Here is a 13,317-nt window from a genome sequence, read left to right as displayed (position 1 = left end):
CTCTCTCTCAGTCTCTATCTCTCTCTCCCGCTCTCTCTCTCTCAGTCTCTATCTCTCTCTCTCAGTCTCTATCTATCTCTCTCCCGCTCTCTCTCTCTCTCTCTCTCTCTCTCTCAGTCTCTATCTCTCTCAGTCTCTATCTCTCTCAGTCTCTAAGTTATCTCTCTCTCTCTCGCGCGCGATGGACGCAGGAGGCATTTCTGATCTGGACCTGGACAAATATGACGCTGATGAGCAGGTCAAGATCATCTGCCTCGGAGACAGCGCTGTGGGCAAGTCCAAGTATGTTTAATGTCTTACTGCTGCATTGAAAAGGCGTTTGCGTGTTTTTTTTTCTCTAAAGGCTTTGATGATTTTTTTCAGGCTTATGGAGAGATTCCTTATCGATGGATAGTATCCTTTGACAGTGTTGTTTGATGTCAGTATGCTATCTGTTGTCTGTATGGTTCATTCTGAGAGTTGTCAGGTTCTTAATGTAATGTGTCAGTCGTCCTCAGCAGCTCTCCACATACGCTCTGACTCTCTATAAATACACCACCACTATCAATGGGCAGACTGTCCTGGTTGGTAAGTTGTTATTTTAGTGTGCGATAATGTAACAATGGGCTCCTCTGGCTTTGATGTCAACTGAAGCTGTTCATCTGCATACAGATTTCTGGGATACTGCAGGACAGGAACGTTTTCGAAGTATGCACCCATCATACTACCATAAAGCTCATGCCTGTATCATGGTAAGAGATGGTCGGTCACAAACCACTCTGTCTTATTTTAGTGTTACTATTGTGAAATTGATCACCCTCATGCCATTCAAGATGTAGATTAGTTTGTTTCTTCATTAGAACAGATTTGAAAATGAATGTCCAGTGACATGTGGCCACTCCAGTCCATCAATTAACATTTTGTGATGTGAAAAGCTGTGTGTTTGTAAGAAACAAATCCATCATTAAAGTATTTTAACTTTAAACCATTGCTTCTGGACAAAACGAGTCCTTGATCCATTATAATACTTTCCTGCAGAGGATCCATTGGTGAGCAAGTGATGTATTGTCTGTAGATTTGGACAAACTCTATAAACAAACGAGGGTGAGAGAATTTTCAGCGAATGTTCATTTAGGGTGAACTGTTCCTTTAATATTTTTTTATAAGATTATGGCCCGGTTTCACAGACAGGGCTTAGACTAAACCAGGATTAGGCCATAGTTCAATTAGGCCATTTAAGTATTTTTTTTATAAATGTGCTTAGGAAAAAACATTACTGATGTACATCTTTAGACAAACCAAAGTCACTGATATATTTTAAGATCAGTTATTGCAAGTTTCTTTCAGTTGAAACAGCTCAGACTTACATTTTAGTCTAGGACTAGGCTTAAGCCTTGTCTGTGAAACCGGGGGTATATTTTATGTTTTATTTTAAATTTAGATTAAATTTGTCATTTTGTTGTGTGCTTTTATCATTTGTTTTTTAAAAAATATTTCTATTAGCTTTAAATTTATTTAAGTTTTAGTCATTTTAATATTTCAGTTTAAATTTATGTTGTATTTTAAGGCAACATTTTTAAGTACATTTTTTTCATCTAATATATACATTTTCAGTTAACAAAACTGATTTTTAACAACAATAGCTACACTGAAACCTCTTGAATCAGAGAAATAAATCTTTGTATGCCGCTGTAGTTGCAGATTAATTACTATTTTAATAAAACACACTCACAATGCTCCTCTTTTTTACCATTACCTTTTTTGTTTTAAAGGTTCAGGTTAGTTTATGCTTTTCATAAACAGTAGATCTCAAAAAGCTTTCAGAATGAATCAGATTGCCTTTTCCAGGTGTTTGATGTCCAGAGGAAAATCACATATAAGAATCTCCCAGTTTGGTACAAAGAACTGCGAGAGTACCGGCCAGAGATTCCCTGTCTGGTGGTCGCTAACAAGATCGATGGTAAATTTGGCTTGTGAGATGCCAGATAAGAGCATTAACAGCCAGTGTTAAGCGCTGCATGTCTCTTATGTTTTGTTCTTTTGTGTTCTGCTCTCTTTAAAAGCTGACATGAAGGTCACCCAGAAGAATTTCAACTTTGCTCAGAAACAAGGTCTGCCCTTCTACTTCGTATCTGCTGCTGATGGGACCAATGTGGTCAAGGTGAGGATGGAAAACAGAGTGTCCCTGATTCAGTAACACAACATTTTTTATTCAGCTATATTTTTCATATAAAACGTGTTTTCATCCGACAGTCCGTAAATTCCCCAGGTAAGGTGTCTTTGACTATGTGACCTAATTGTGGTCCAGTTTTGCTATTAATTCCATGCTCAAGTCAATATTTTCCCTTTACATTGTCATTTATGTCATTGGATATGGGTCTAATGTTGTGTAAATGTTCCACAGATGTTTAAAGATGCCATTCAGATGGCTCTGTCCTACAAGAGGAACCCCAACGACTTTATGGATGAAGTCATGAGGGAACTAGAGGTGTGTGAGCATCTCCTGTACGAGTGTATGTGTGTGTTTGAAGGGGAATGCTTACTCTTCATGCAGAGTGATTTTATCCATGCTATTTTGCAGAACTTTGATTTAGACAGTAAAGAAGAATCATCTGATAAAGATGAGACGACACAAGAGGGAAAACCGGACTCGGCGTGATCACGTCACATTCTCCATCCTCGTTTTCTCTTTCTCCTTCTCCGCTGCTCCTGCACTTGTACTGATGAGTTCCTCAGATCATGGCTGTCCTCCCACCGTCCTGGGGTGCGTTTCCCAAAAGCATCGTTAGCTAACTATGGCCGTAAGTTCCATTGAACTCTATTGGTAACGACGGAACTTGCGACCATAGTTGCTTTTGGGAAACGCACCCCTGAGCAGCAACTCTACCTCACACCACTCAAAGTGCGTGTCTGTTCATGAAATAAATTATGATTCTGTGAATGTACAGCTGATTGGTCTGATAATGGAATCACAATGCACTCTGAACTCAGATTTGATACAAATTGTGCAGCATGCAGATTTAGTAAAAAACGTTTAGCACTCTAAAGAGAGTTTGTCTGGAATGTGAAGCTTTGTGCCGAATGTAACATGAAATATTTTTAAAAATCATTTTTTTTAAGTGTAATATTTTACAACAGTTGCACATTTCAAGTAACAATTTGTGATGCTCACCAGTATCTATAAACTACTTGATCTTTGTACAAGGGTAGTTAATTATACTGTACTTTAAAACATTCATGTTCCCTTATACATTTATATTAATGAACAACTGAACAGATTTTTATATTAAAGCGATCTGTTGGAAGTATATCTAAGCACAGGATAAGACTCTCCTCAGGAATGGATGAGAAGACAGCCATGGCACAAACTCAGTGTAGCAGATGAATGTCTTTGTGTGGATGTGAAAACCAGAGCAAAGAAACAGCAGCGACTGCTTTGGATGATCACTGACAATTACAAACAGCCAGGTTACAGTTCAGGCTGTGAAACGCTTTCAATCTTTGGTAAAGTTTGAAATGTGCAGCTTTCAATCTTTGGTAAAGCATTCGTGTGCCACGTCCGATGATCTGTCCAGTGAAACTGAGGAAGTTCAGGAGTGACTCATGAAATGTCAAGAACATGCTTGTCATGGTACAATAAAATGAAAACACACAATCCCTCTCATTTTTTTTTTTTAATTACTGATTGTAAATGATTTCAGGTTTAAAGTATTTGTTTATCATAGTTGTCTTTTCTAATGAATGTAATTTATGCTGATTTTAAAGACTTGTCATGTGTAATTGTCATACAAATGCAAAAAATATCCTAAAAATATCATGCTGGAATAGATGCATTTAGGCAGTTTTCTTATGCAAAAATATATATTTGGAGTAAACTTTGACCCTGATATTTCTTCATGAGTTTCCCCTTTAGAGACAAGAAATAAATATTACTGTAAAGAGCATTTAATCATATTGCGCACACTGTGAAGATTTTTTTTAATTTAGATTATTGCTTTTGGTTTGTGTTTTGTGATGTTTTGCACAAGTGCTTTATATATGGAACATGCATTCATGTTGGTGAATTCAAATAGAAGCAGCTTTGTACTCCACATGAATGTGTGTATCTGAACTGGATACAACTTTTATGTCATTAGAAAAATGCTCTTATTTCTGAAGCCTCTGGGGTTTTTATGTTAAGTACACTCATTTGTTCTGTAAGCAGAATGTGGTTCATATTAAAGAAATATAAACAAGCGAGATCTTGCATGTAGCATCATTCAGTAATTAATTATCAGCACTCGCCACAAATGTTGCAAGTTGACAAATACATCTAGCTTCTAACAGAAAATTATCAATGCATGAAAAGTTGCTGGTTTTAAAATCAAAAGTCAACCAGCCCAACACTCCTCAACACGCAAAACTGAATTCACATGAAATATAAACATTTTAAAATCAAATACTCTTATGTGAAATTCATTACAAATCAGCATTAGAGCCTAAATTAGAGAAACAGTGAAATCTGCAAGCGACACCCACTCTGGTCATTTTATTTTAATGCTATATATTTAAAAATTTCTGTACATTTAATGTTCATCAAGCCTACAAAACTAAATACTATATGAGCAGTTTTATTTGAGGCAAACAATTCCTGAAGGTTATCACTCTTTACTCGGTTACAAAATGAAGACCTTTTCATAGTTTGAAGCCTTGTTTTGCACTTCTTTGTGGAAAGTGCTTCTCCCTCTTTGTTAAGCACAAGCGGTACCTGAGTGAAATAAACTTCAATCATCAACCCACCAGAAAACAATGATCATTAAAGCAGTACATTCTGCATTTCTTGCCATTTTTTATTGTGCTTTTGTTGGTCAGAAATCAAGATGGACAACCCTATAGAACATACTGTAGTCATGTAAATGATGTGTTTTATTTCATGTTTAGTCCTGCCATTGGTTGAGTAAAATTACAAAGAAATCAATTGCAATTTTCATTCTGGTTAAATATGCAGAACCCCTGATGTCTGCGCTACATTGGGAGAGAGTAAAGGGCAAAGGTCAGGGAGAGCATCCACCAAATGTGCAAGTCAGTCACTAATTGACTTACTGGAATTCAAGCCAAACAGAACAGACCATTAAACCCAGACATGAACGTGCCCATGAAACTCAATGAATTGGGCCACATATGGAAATCGTTGAAAAACATTCAAATGTATATAAACTCCTATATTTGGGGGAACAAAAGAGAGCAAAATAAAATAGGAGATGTCTCAAGATTTCCAGGAGGTGGCACCATAGTGCTGGTTCAAACAGCGTTTAGTTCCTACAAACCTCAAAGAAAAAAAAAACATTACTTTTTGGCACATTTGTTCATTTTTCTTCATGTCCTTTCATCTCCTGCTAGAACAACTATAATGTAATGTACATGACAAAAATCAATCTTATGAAAGTGATGTGTACAGAAGATGAGAAGAGAGAAATCTGTGGTACATATGGCTCAGAAATGCAGTTCCAAGTCTCCAGAGTGGGACAACATTCACAAAAACATACGCACGCTTGCTTTTGTTCTTCTGGATGAACTGAAAAAAGGGACATGTTTTTTTTTTAGCGGGACGGGAAATGAAATAGGTCATCTCTAAATCAAAACTTGAGCATTTCTGTAATATTTTATGTAAAAAACTAAGTGGGATAAAGGAATCTGTGTGTATTTTTCCAGGGCTCATCTGCATTGGAGGACATGTATAGTAAGTAATTCACAGTTATCTTGGGGCCCGACTCCAAACGGCCCCTCAACACCTTGATTCAAGCCCTTGTACAGTCAAACAGACTGATGTATAACGCAGAGCGGCTGCTTTAGGAGGGGAGGTCAGGATCTCTGTTAATGAGCTAAATAGTAACTAGTCTTCATCTAGGATAGGCGAATAAAATTGAATCAGAGCAACCACCATATTTACAGAACAGAAATGAGGCTATGAGGTGATAAAAGTACAGTCTGTTCAATTTTGTACTGTTTTAAGGTCACATTTGATTTTTAAAACCCTTATTTTATGCTGGAAATTTGTATATTTTAAATGCCAATCAGAGGAAAAAATAATATAAATGTCTTCGAGACACTACCATATGAGTAGATTGTTAATTTATTAATATTGATCAATATTAATATTCATTAAAACTATTTAATTCATTTGAAAGTAGTCTTTTATGCTCACTAAAGCTGCATTTTTGGGATCAAAACATTCAGTAAAAACATTAATTTATTACAATTAAAAAAATAATTTTTGCTATTTTAATATAGTTAATAAAATACAATTTATTCATGTGAGGCAAAGCTGAATTTCCAGCATCATTACTCCAGTCAGCGTCACATGATCTTTCAGAAATCATTTTAATATGCTGATTTGCCGCTCAAGAAACATTTATCATTTTCATAAATTTCCTGTGGAAACTGTGATACTGGATTGTTTGATGAACAGAAATATTTGAAATAGAAATCTTTGGAACATTATAAATGTCTTTACTGTCACTTTTGGTCAATTTAATGCATTTTTGCTGACAAAAAGTTTCATTTCTTTCCCCCCAAAAACAAATAAAAAAAAATTTAATGAATATTTACCAGTAATAAATGAATAACTGTAAAATACAATCTTTAGCAAATCTAAGAATATCCATTTTTCATTCTGTACATTATACTGTTGTAATGTCTAAAATCACAATTGATTTTGTATCAGGTTTCGAATGTCACTCCCATATTTAACAGTGTATCCAGAACAGCATAAAGAAGAGGAGTGACATCTGTATTTACCTGCAGTGTGAACAGGCTGTACTTCAATCCCTCACAGCTTCTCTTTTCTTTCATATCAAGATAAATATGGCATCTACTCCGACTCAACGCTGCTCCTACAGAAGTGCTTTTTCCCACACAGTGTTACTGGCGTGAACATCTGATGATGCACCGAGAAGGTCCCGTCATCCTTGGCTGTTTGCGTGCGGCCTGATTTCAGATGCAAGAGAAGAGATGACCAATGGTGAAGCATTAACTCTTTCTGCCATCACAGTCTAAGACACACACACACACACACACGTTGGGTATTAAAAACGGGACTGATGGCGCACAGAAGAGAAATGAGCGTCTGTGTTTGCATGTCCCAGGTTTCATTTAAATATGCATCTGTTGAGCCCTAATGGAGGGTTGAACGGGACAGGTGGGAATGAATGGCTTGAAATGCTAGCACCTTGTTTTGTGCAAATCACCCCCGAACTCCATACAAAGAGTAAAATCTTCACCTTTTTTGACAGGTGGTTAACTATGCATATATGCCAAACATTCATATATAGATCTATATATTTTTGGATTTTTAAAAATTTATATGAAAACTATCATATATACATTGCTTGTGATTGATATAAAAAGCAAATATTTTAGTCATTTGTCCATATATACAGCTGCAGGATCTCTGGGCTTCTTTTTCATTGATTGTTTTTTTCATGAAATCTTTTGTCCTCAGCTTCTTCGTTTAACTAGTTGTCATTCTAAAATTAATTTCTAAATGAATTCATAAAAATTCTTCTAAGCATCATATTTCACAAGCTACAAAATCCACCTATGAGAAGAAAGAAAAATAAATAAATAAGGCCAAAACAAATAAGCCAAATGCTTCAGTGCTTACAGCAGCTTAACATATAATCCATATGTTGGAAACTTTTACAATTATAGATTCTGTCTTCTGGTTTCTTAATGAGATGTCAAACACCAGTTGTTACCATCCAGATGAGCTGCAATATTCCAGATGTTTCTCGTCCCACAGTGGTTCTGTCATGCACACCGCACACACGTTTGTTCACACATTTGTTTGCACGCACACTTATTGCAGAGTTTCTTACTCAGAATTTCTTATTACCAGATTAAGAAGACTTATTTAGATCAAATTTGGATAAGAAACCGGTGTGGTTGTGTGCATGAAAATGTGTAAATGTACTGGGAACGCCTTTTTGTTTCATTCGAAAAAATCTACAAATGAATAACAGACAAAAGCGGTGTGTGTGAACGGCTCAAACATGAACACACCGTTACAGCCCAATTAAAGATGGAAGACCAGGTTCTGTAAAACTATAACAAAGCAAAAAAGGGGGTGGTACAATGCAAATCAAACAAACCAGTCAACCGTCATTCCATATGGTGATGTAACGTTTCATGCTACAGTCCATCATAAAAGGATAACCATCAAAAATCATTTTCAAGAGTGTTTTTTGTCTTATATATATAATATCCTATATAAGTTTTATATTTATGACAAAAATGTTATATTCATTTATCTATATACTTTTTTCTGTCAAATATATATGTATATAATTGGTAAAAATGGGTAAATTATTGGTGGAATAAATAATCTAGGGAGAGAGACAGGTGCAGTTTTGCACGGTCCATCCTGTTGTTTGCTGTCTCCCTCCATTTTCAAAGCTATTTAAATACATTGATATTCTATCTAATGTCATATTTCCTTTGGAAACCCAAAGTTAAGAGTCTGATTATGAAAAAGCCACTAGTGTTGGTTAAACATTCTCCGAGTGTAGTACGTCCTTCAGCCAGAAGGGGGCAGGCGGTAGACAGAGAGGATCCGGCCACGCCCACTCTGCTCATCCACTCCTAAAAAAATACTCTGAAAGGCAACTGAACTTCCTTTTCTCAACAGCATCCCTCCTTTCTCTGAATGAATGACATAGCAGTAAGAAGCGGATCGTAAAGTAGAAAAAAATGGATTTGGGACTAAGGGATGAGTGGGTGTTTATCATGCTAATGAAACTGAAGAATCAATTACGAGATGTTTTGAATAGGCTTTGTTTTGACAGCAAAAATATGAGTTTTGTAGTCTGGATAGAAAAACAACAAAAAAAAAACAATTTTTGACCCACATTACTGTAAGTGGTTTGAAATCAGATTAAAATGCAGTGTGAACTGTCAAATTGGATTTCAAGTAGTTTTTCCTAATTCCGGATGAGATTTACTTTGCAAATACACAAATTTTCTTTCACTTTTTCACCATATAGCAAACTATACAGTGAATAGTAAATGAGTTGACTCAATGAGCATTTTTTAGTATTTGCAACATGACGCAAATGTGGATAAACCAGATATCAGCAGATCTGATTTAGCAAAATAAATGAGATTTTTGTGCAGTGTGAACCAAACCAATTTGATCACTAATTTCACAGCCCTTCCAAACACACAGCAGCCATGTGATTGGCTGCTGGCAGTAGAGTGGGAGGGGCTTAGGATAGTGCTACAAAAAACAGCATGGAGTCAACACCCACTACACCAATGATGGGTGAGGTTATTTAAAAGTGAAGTGTGTCATTTCTGCGGAAATTGCAAAAATGATTGTTTAAATTGTTTCCCAATCTGCCATTGGTTGGAGCGTCGGGTTGGTTGGGATGCTCAAATAAACAGAGCAATATTTTCAGGGGAATATTAAATTGCATTCTTGGGAAAAAAAGTAACAAAAAAAGCTGTCACTGGTGCAGTACCCTTCCTTTGTACCTTATTTATAGGGTGGAACATTTCTGTAAACATTCCAAAAATGTCCACCTCTTTGCAACCCTACTTTTTTCTACCACTAAAGGGTTCATAATAGTACCTTAAAGCAGGGGTGTCCAATCCTGCTCCTGGAGGGCCACTTGTCAGCAGAGTTTAGCTCTAGTTCCAGTTAAACACATCTGAAACAGCTAACCACGGTCTACAGAATCACTAGAAACTTCCAGGCAAGTGTACTGAAACTGCTGAGAGCTAAACTCTGAAAAAAGTGGCCCATCAAAAGGAAAATTAAACATCTCTGCCTTACATACAGCATTAGCACCAAAAATGTACCTATTAGTACCTCAGTGGTACATATTAATACCACACCAGGGATTGCTTTTTACAAAAGTGTGGGATAGGACAATTATTTTAACATCGAAATGACACACTTCGGATTTAAATCTCAAGAACGGCAAGAAAAATGACAAGCAAATTAAATAAGAAAAATAAAAGAAAACTGTGTTGAGACTAGCTACAGGTAGAGGGAGGCGCGAGGTCAACTCTCCAGCAGCTGTTTAAGGGCGCGCTCAATGTTCATGCGGTGACCGACGCGCGTCACGCCCAGCTCAGCGAAGTCCTCCTTGGTCAGAGCAGGCAGATGGGAGCCCTCGATCTCATGCTCTTGGAATCGCTCCCGGTGTTCAGACAGGTTAATACTGGCCAGCCAGTCGCCAACGTCGTACTTGTTCCACAGGTGGAGGGGCTTCTGGTGGAACGGCCGCAGGGTGAGCAGGGGGGAGGGCATGCCCGAGGAGGGGGCGGGCGACGGAGAGCGACTCCGTGCGCTGGAACTCCTCATGACGAAACGCACTTCTTTAGGTTCATGAGGGAGACTGAGGCTAGACGACTTAAGGATCGTGGGGGGTGTGACGGGAGAAGTGGCCAGACCAAAGCCCCGGATGGGTCCCAGAGGATCCGAGCGGTCCGGGGAACCGGGACTGGGCGTCCGCCGGGTCATTGGGTAGCGGCTGCCTGGTCTGATGGTGTAGGTGGTGCCGTATCCTCTCTGAGAGATAGTATGGAGCTCCCCCAAACTGCTGAAGAGTCTGAAAGTAGGGAACAGAAGAAAAGAGAAAAGGAAGGGGGCAGATAGGATGAAAGTCAGCTTTTTTGTTGTTGTTGTGAGAAACAGATTCAGTGGCAAGGAAAGCATCAGCTATGTTAGGACTCTAAGTTATTTGAGTTAGACGTGGTTAGTGTTTAATTAATGCGTTTAGCCGTAATAATAGAAGTGCAAAGGTGTTACAGACCTGCGGAGCAAAGATAGAGAGAATACATAATAAGATCCACGCAGGAGCTTGGATTTTAGCTTTTAGAATTTATAGTTTAGTCATACAACTAAAATTTAAAGTGTTTTCTCCTTAGTCAATATGACATCAAAATTCAACCTATATACACTAAAAAAGTCCAAATTTTTCAGTGAAAATATCTAAAAATCCCTAAATTTACTTGTGAAGCAAAACGCAAATAATATTAAAACTTGTTTTCATGCATTGTATCTGGAGTATTTTGTCTTACTGCACTGACAGATTTATTTTTTTAGTATTAATAAGGTAAAAAGTAAAAAAAATACTGGATAAAAATTTTACAAGAATTGTTTCATTTGTTAACATTAGGCTACATTTGATCATGAGCATCTAAACTTCTAATTCAGATTTTAAATTTTAGGTATTTATGTTAATTTCAACATTTACTAATACATTACTGAAATTTAAAAGTTGTTAATATTTATTGGAGCTAAGCTCACTTGAACTAACAATGAACAGTTGTATTTTAATTAACTAACATTAACAAAGATTAATACATTCTGTAACAAAAGTATTGCTCACTGTTAGTTAATCTTAAGGTGTATGGCTTCACAAGTAAATTTTTATAGTTTCGAGGATTTCTACATATTTTCAGATGACAATCAGACAAAAATCAAAAATAATTTAAGATTATTCATTTTTCAATGTAATTAGTTAAATAGAAACACTAAATGCAGAGCAACGGACCAAATGCATATCCACATTAAATTTAATTTATACATTTTTTAATGTTTTAATCTTTTAAATGACTTTAGTTTTTGCCACTAAATTTGTTAAGACTGTTTAAAAAATTTTTTATAAGGTTGAAGTCATAAACTTTTTTTTTAGTTCTGCATGCTACAACTGTAACTAGGAAATAGAAACTCGCTCTCCACTTAAAATCTGCCTCTGTGTGCAATGAAGCGAAGATCAGATGTAATTAATCAACGGTAATGACTGGGGTGTTATGTGAGTTTGAATGCAATCTGAATGAAATGTAAAACATGGCCAGATTTATACAGATATTATGAGCACTACAGCAGAACACTGAAAGCACAACCAAACATGCAACACATGAGAAACAACAGAAGACAGATCTGGAGACACGTATAACATCTCAACCTTCCAATTACTTATTGGATTATTTTATTAAAAATATATAACAATATAGGATTCATAATTTGAGATTTTTACATAACTAGGCAAGTCCGCCATATTTTTGCACCCCGGGTGAAGAGGACAGAACTTATTTAGCAATACAGGTGCAAGCTCTGATCATTACCCATCATATCTGTAGAAGCAGTCTATGAAAAATCTAAATGAAAACTAATGCCCTATACTTGAATTGATCGAATCCTTTTGCCTCTGTAACTTGAGGATTGAGAATTAAGCAGACAATGAAAAACATGGAAAAGCTGGGGTTTAGAGGGGACTGGCCAAATTAGCATAAGGCAGGTCAGTAAATGAGGAAGGGTGGATGATGATCAGGGCTCGACTCAGAGGTGTGGAAACACAGAGATGAGATGATTCATGCGCACTTACACAGGAGCCCGGCTCTTCTGGGCTTAGCCTCAGATTCAGCTCTAGACAGAGCAGTGTAGCATGCAAAGAGAGAGTGAGAGAAAGAGGGAGAGAGGGAGATGGAGAAAGAGAGAGAGAGAAACAGAGAGAGAGAGAGTGAGGGGCAATGAGAGAGAGAGAGAGAGAGAGAGAGCGGTCGGTTAGCATCAGTCCATGACAGAACAAAAACAAACACCACACACTTCACATCCTCAACAATGTCAATTGAATGCAAACCAAATGCGCAGCGACACAGACCAGAGCGCAGCTAGCCCCAGACCTCAGCTTTCAATGGTGGAACGTGCACATATAAACACTATCAATAAAGAGTGACTTTTGATGATGTGAAATTAAACAGCATTTCTTTCGATACATCCTCTGTCTGGGGTAAGGTGCCATTCTGGTCAAATAAAACAAAAATTAAGCAAAATGAACAAATATGCATGAAAAAATGAACAATGCATAAAACTACATGAGCATCACTGTGTTAGCATGATTAATGGATGAAAGTGTCACAAAACACTTAGCAAGTACAGTAAGCTTGGACAGCATGTTTGAATGGAGAGAAAGAAAAAGAAGGACTACACAGACTAAGAGGAATGATATATTATTATTATTATTATGATGACACTGTGATGGTTATGATGGTTTTATGTTGGAATATCCAATGAGAAACGACAACTTTCAGATGGTGTAATTAATTTAAATTCAATCCAGTTTTAAAATAACTTTATTGAGGGTTGGACAAACATGGGTTTATAGCTCACGATTACTGTGATAAACATGGGTCAAACAACACATTCATATCCCATGAGGTTGCAAGAAAAAAACATCAGTCACACATGGACCCACATACATACTGCTAGCACAGTGCCATAGAGAAGCAGGCCGCAGGGAAAAGCTCACTGAGTTAGATGTGAAGGTGAAGTTTGGAAGGTGAGAGGTC

At 37.0% G+C, this 13,317-nt stretch overlaps 2 protein-coding genes across 5 annotated transcripts in view; one reads left to right on the top strand and one right to left on the bottom strand.

The window, feature by feature from the left end:
* Positions 1–139: 139 nt before the first annotated feature.
* Positions 140–4,217, top strand: LOC306888218 (rab-like protein 2A). Its single transcript, XM_079446412.1, has 8 exons — positions 140–282; positions 364–393; positions 488–567; positions 652–731; positions 1,828–1,939; positions 2,043–2,140; positions 2,384–2,467; positions 2,561–4,217. Exons 1-8 carry the CDS (start codon positions 182–184, stop codon positions 2,636–2,638), a joined length of 663 nt encoding a protein of 220 aa, XP_079302538.1. The 5' UTR covers positions 140–181; the 3' UTR covers positions 2,639–4,217.
* A 578-nt stretch (positions 4,218–4,795) lies between these two features.
* LOC306888429 (SH3 and multiple ankyrin repeat domains protein 3-like) overlaps positions 4,796–13,317 on the bottom strand; it is a 211,001-nt gene continuing 202,479 nt past the window's right edge. The window contains exons 23-24 of one of the 4 annotated variants that reach the window (XR_013785750.1): positions 12,354–12,394; positions 10,476–10,571 (exon numbers count right to left, since the gene is read on the bottom strand). Coding sequence is in view for 1 of the 4 variants with exons in the window: in XM_079446722.1 (XP_079302848.1) it covers positions 10,022–10,571 (550 nt within the window). In the remaining 3 variants the exon portion in view is untranslated. Of the gene's footprint in view, positions 10,572–12,353; positions 12,395–13,317 lie in introns of those variants that run through there. The other 3 variants (XM_079446722.1, XM_079446721.1, XR_013785751.1) reach the window with 3 other exon arrangements.

The sequence above is a fragment of the Barbus barbus genome (genome assembly GCF_936440315.1).
Source record: "Barbus barbus genome assembly, chromosome: 22".
NCBI classification, from domain to species: Eukaryota; Metazoa; Chordata; class Actinopteri; order Cypriniformes; family Cyprinidae; genus Barbus; species Barbus barbus.
This window is presented reverse-complemented; position numbering and strand designations above follow the sequence as displayed.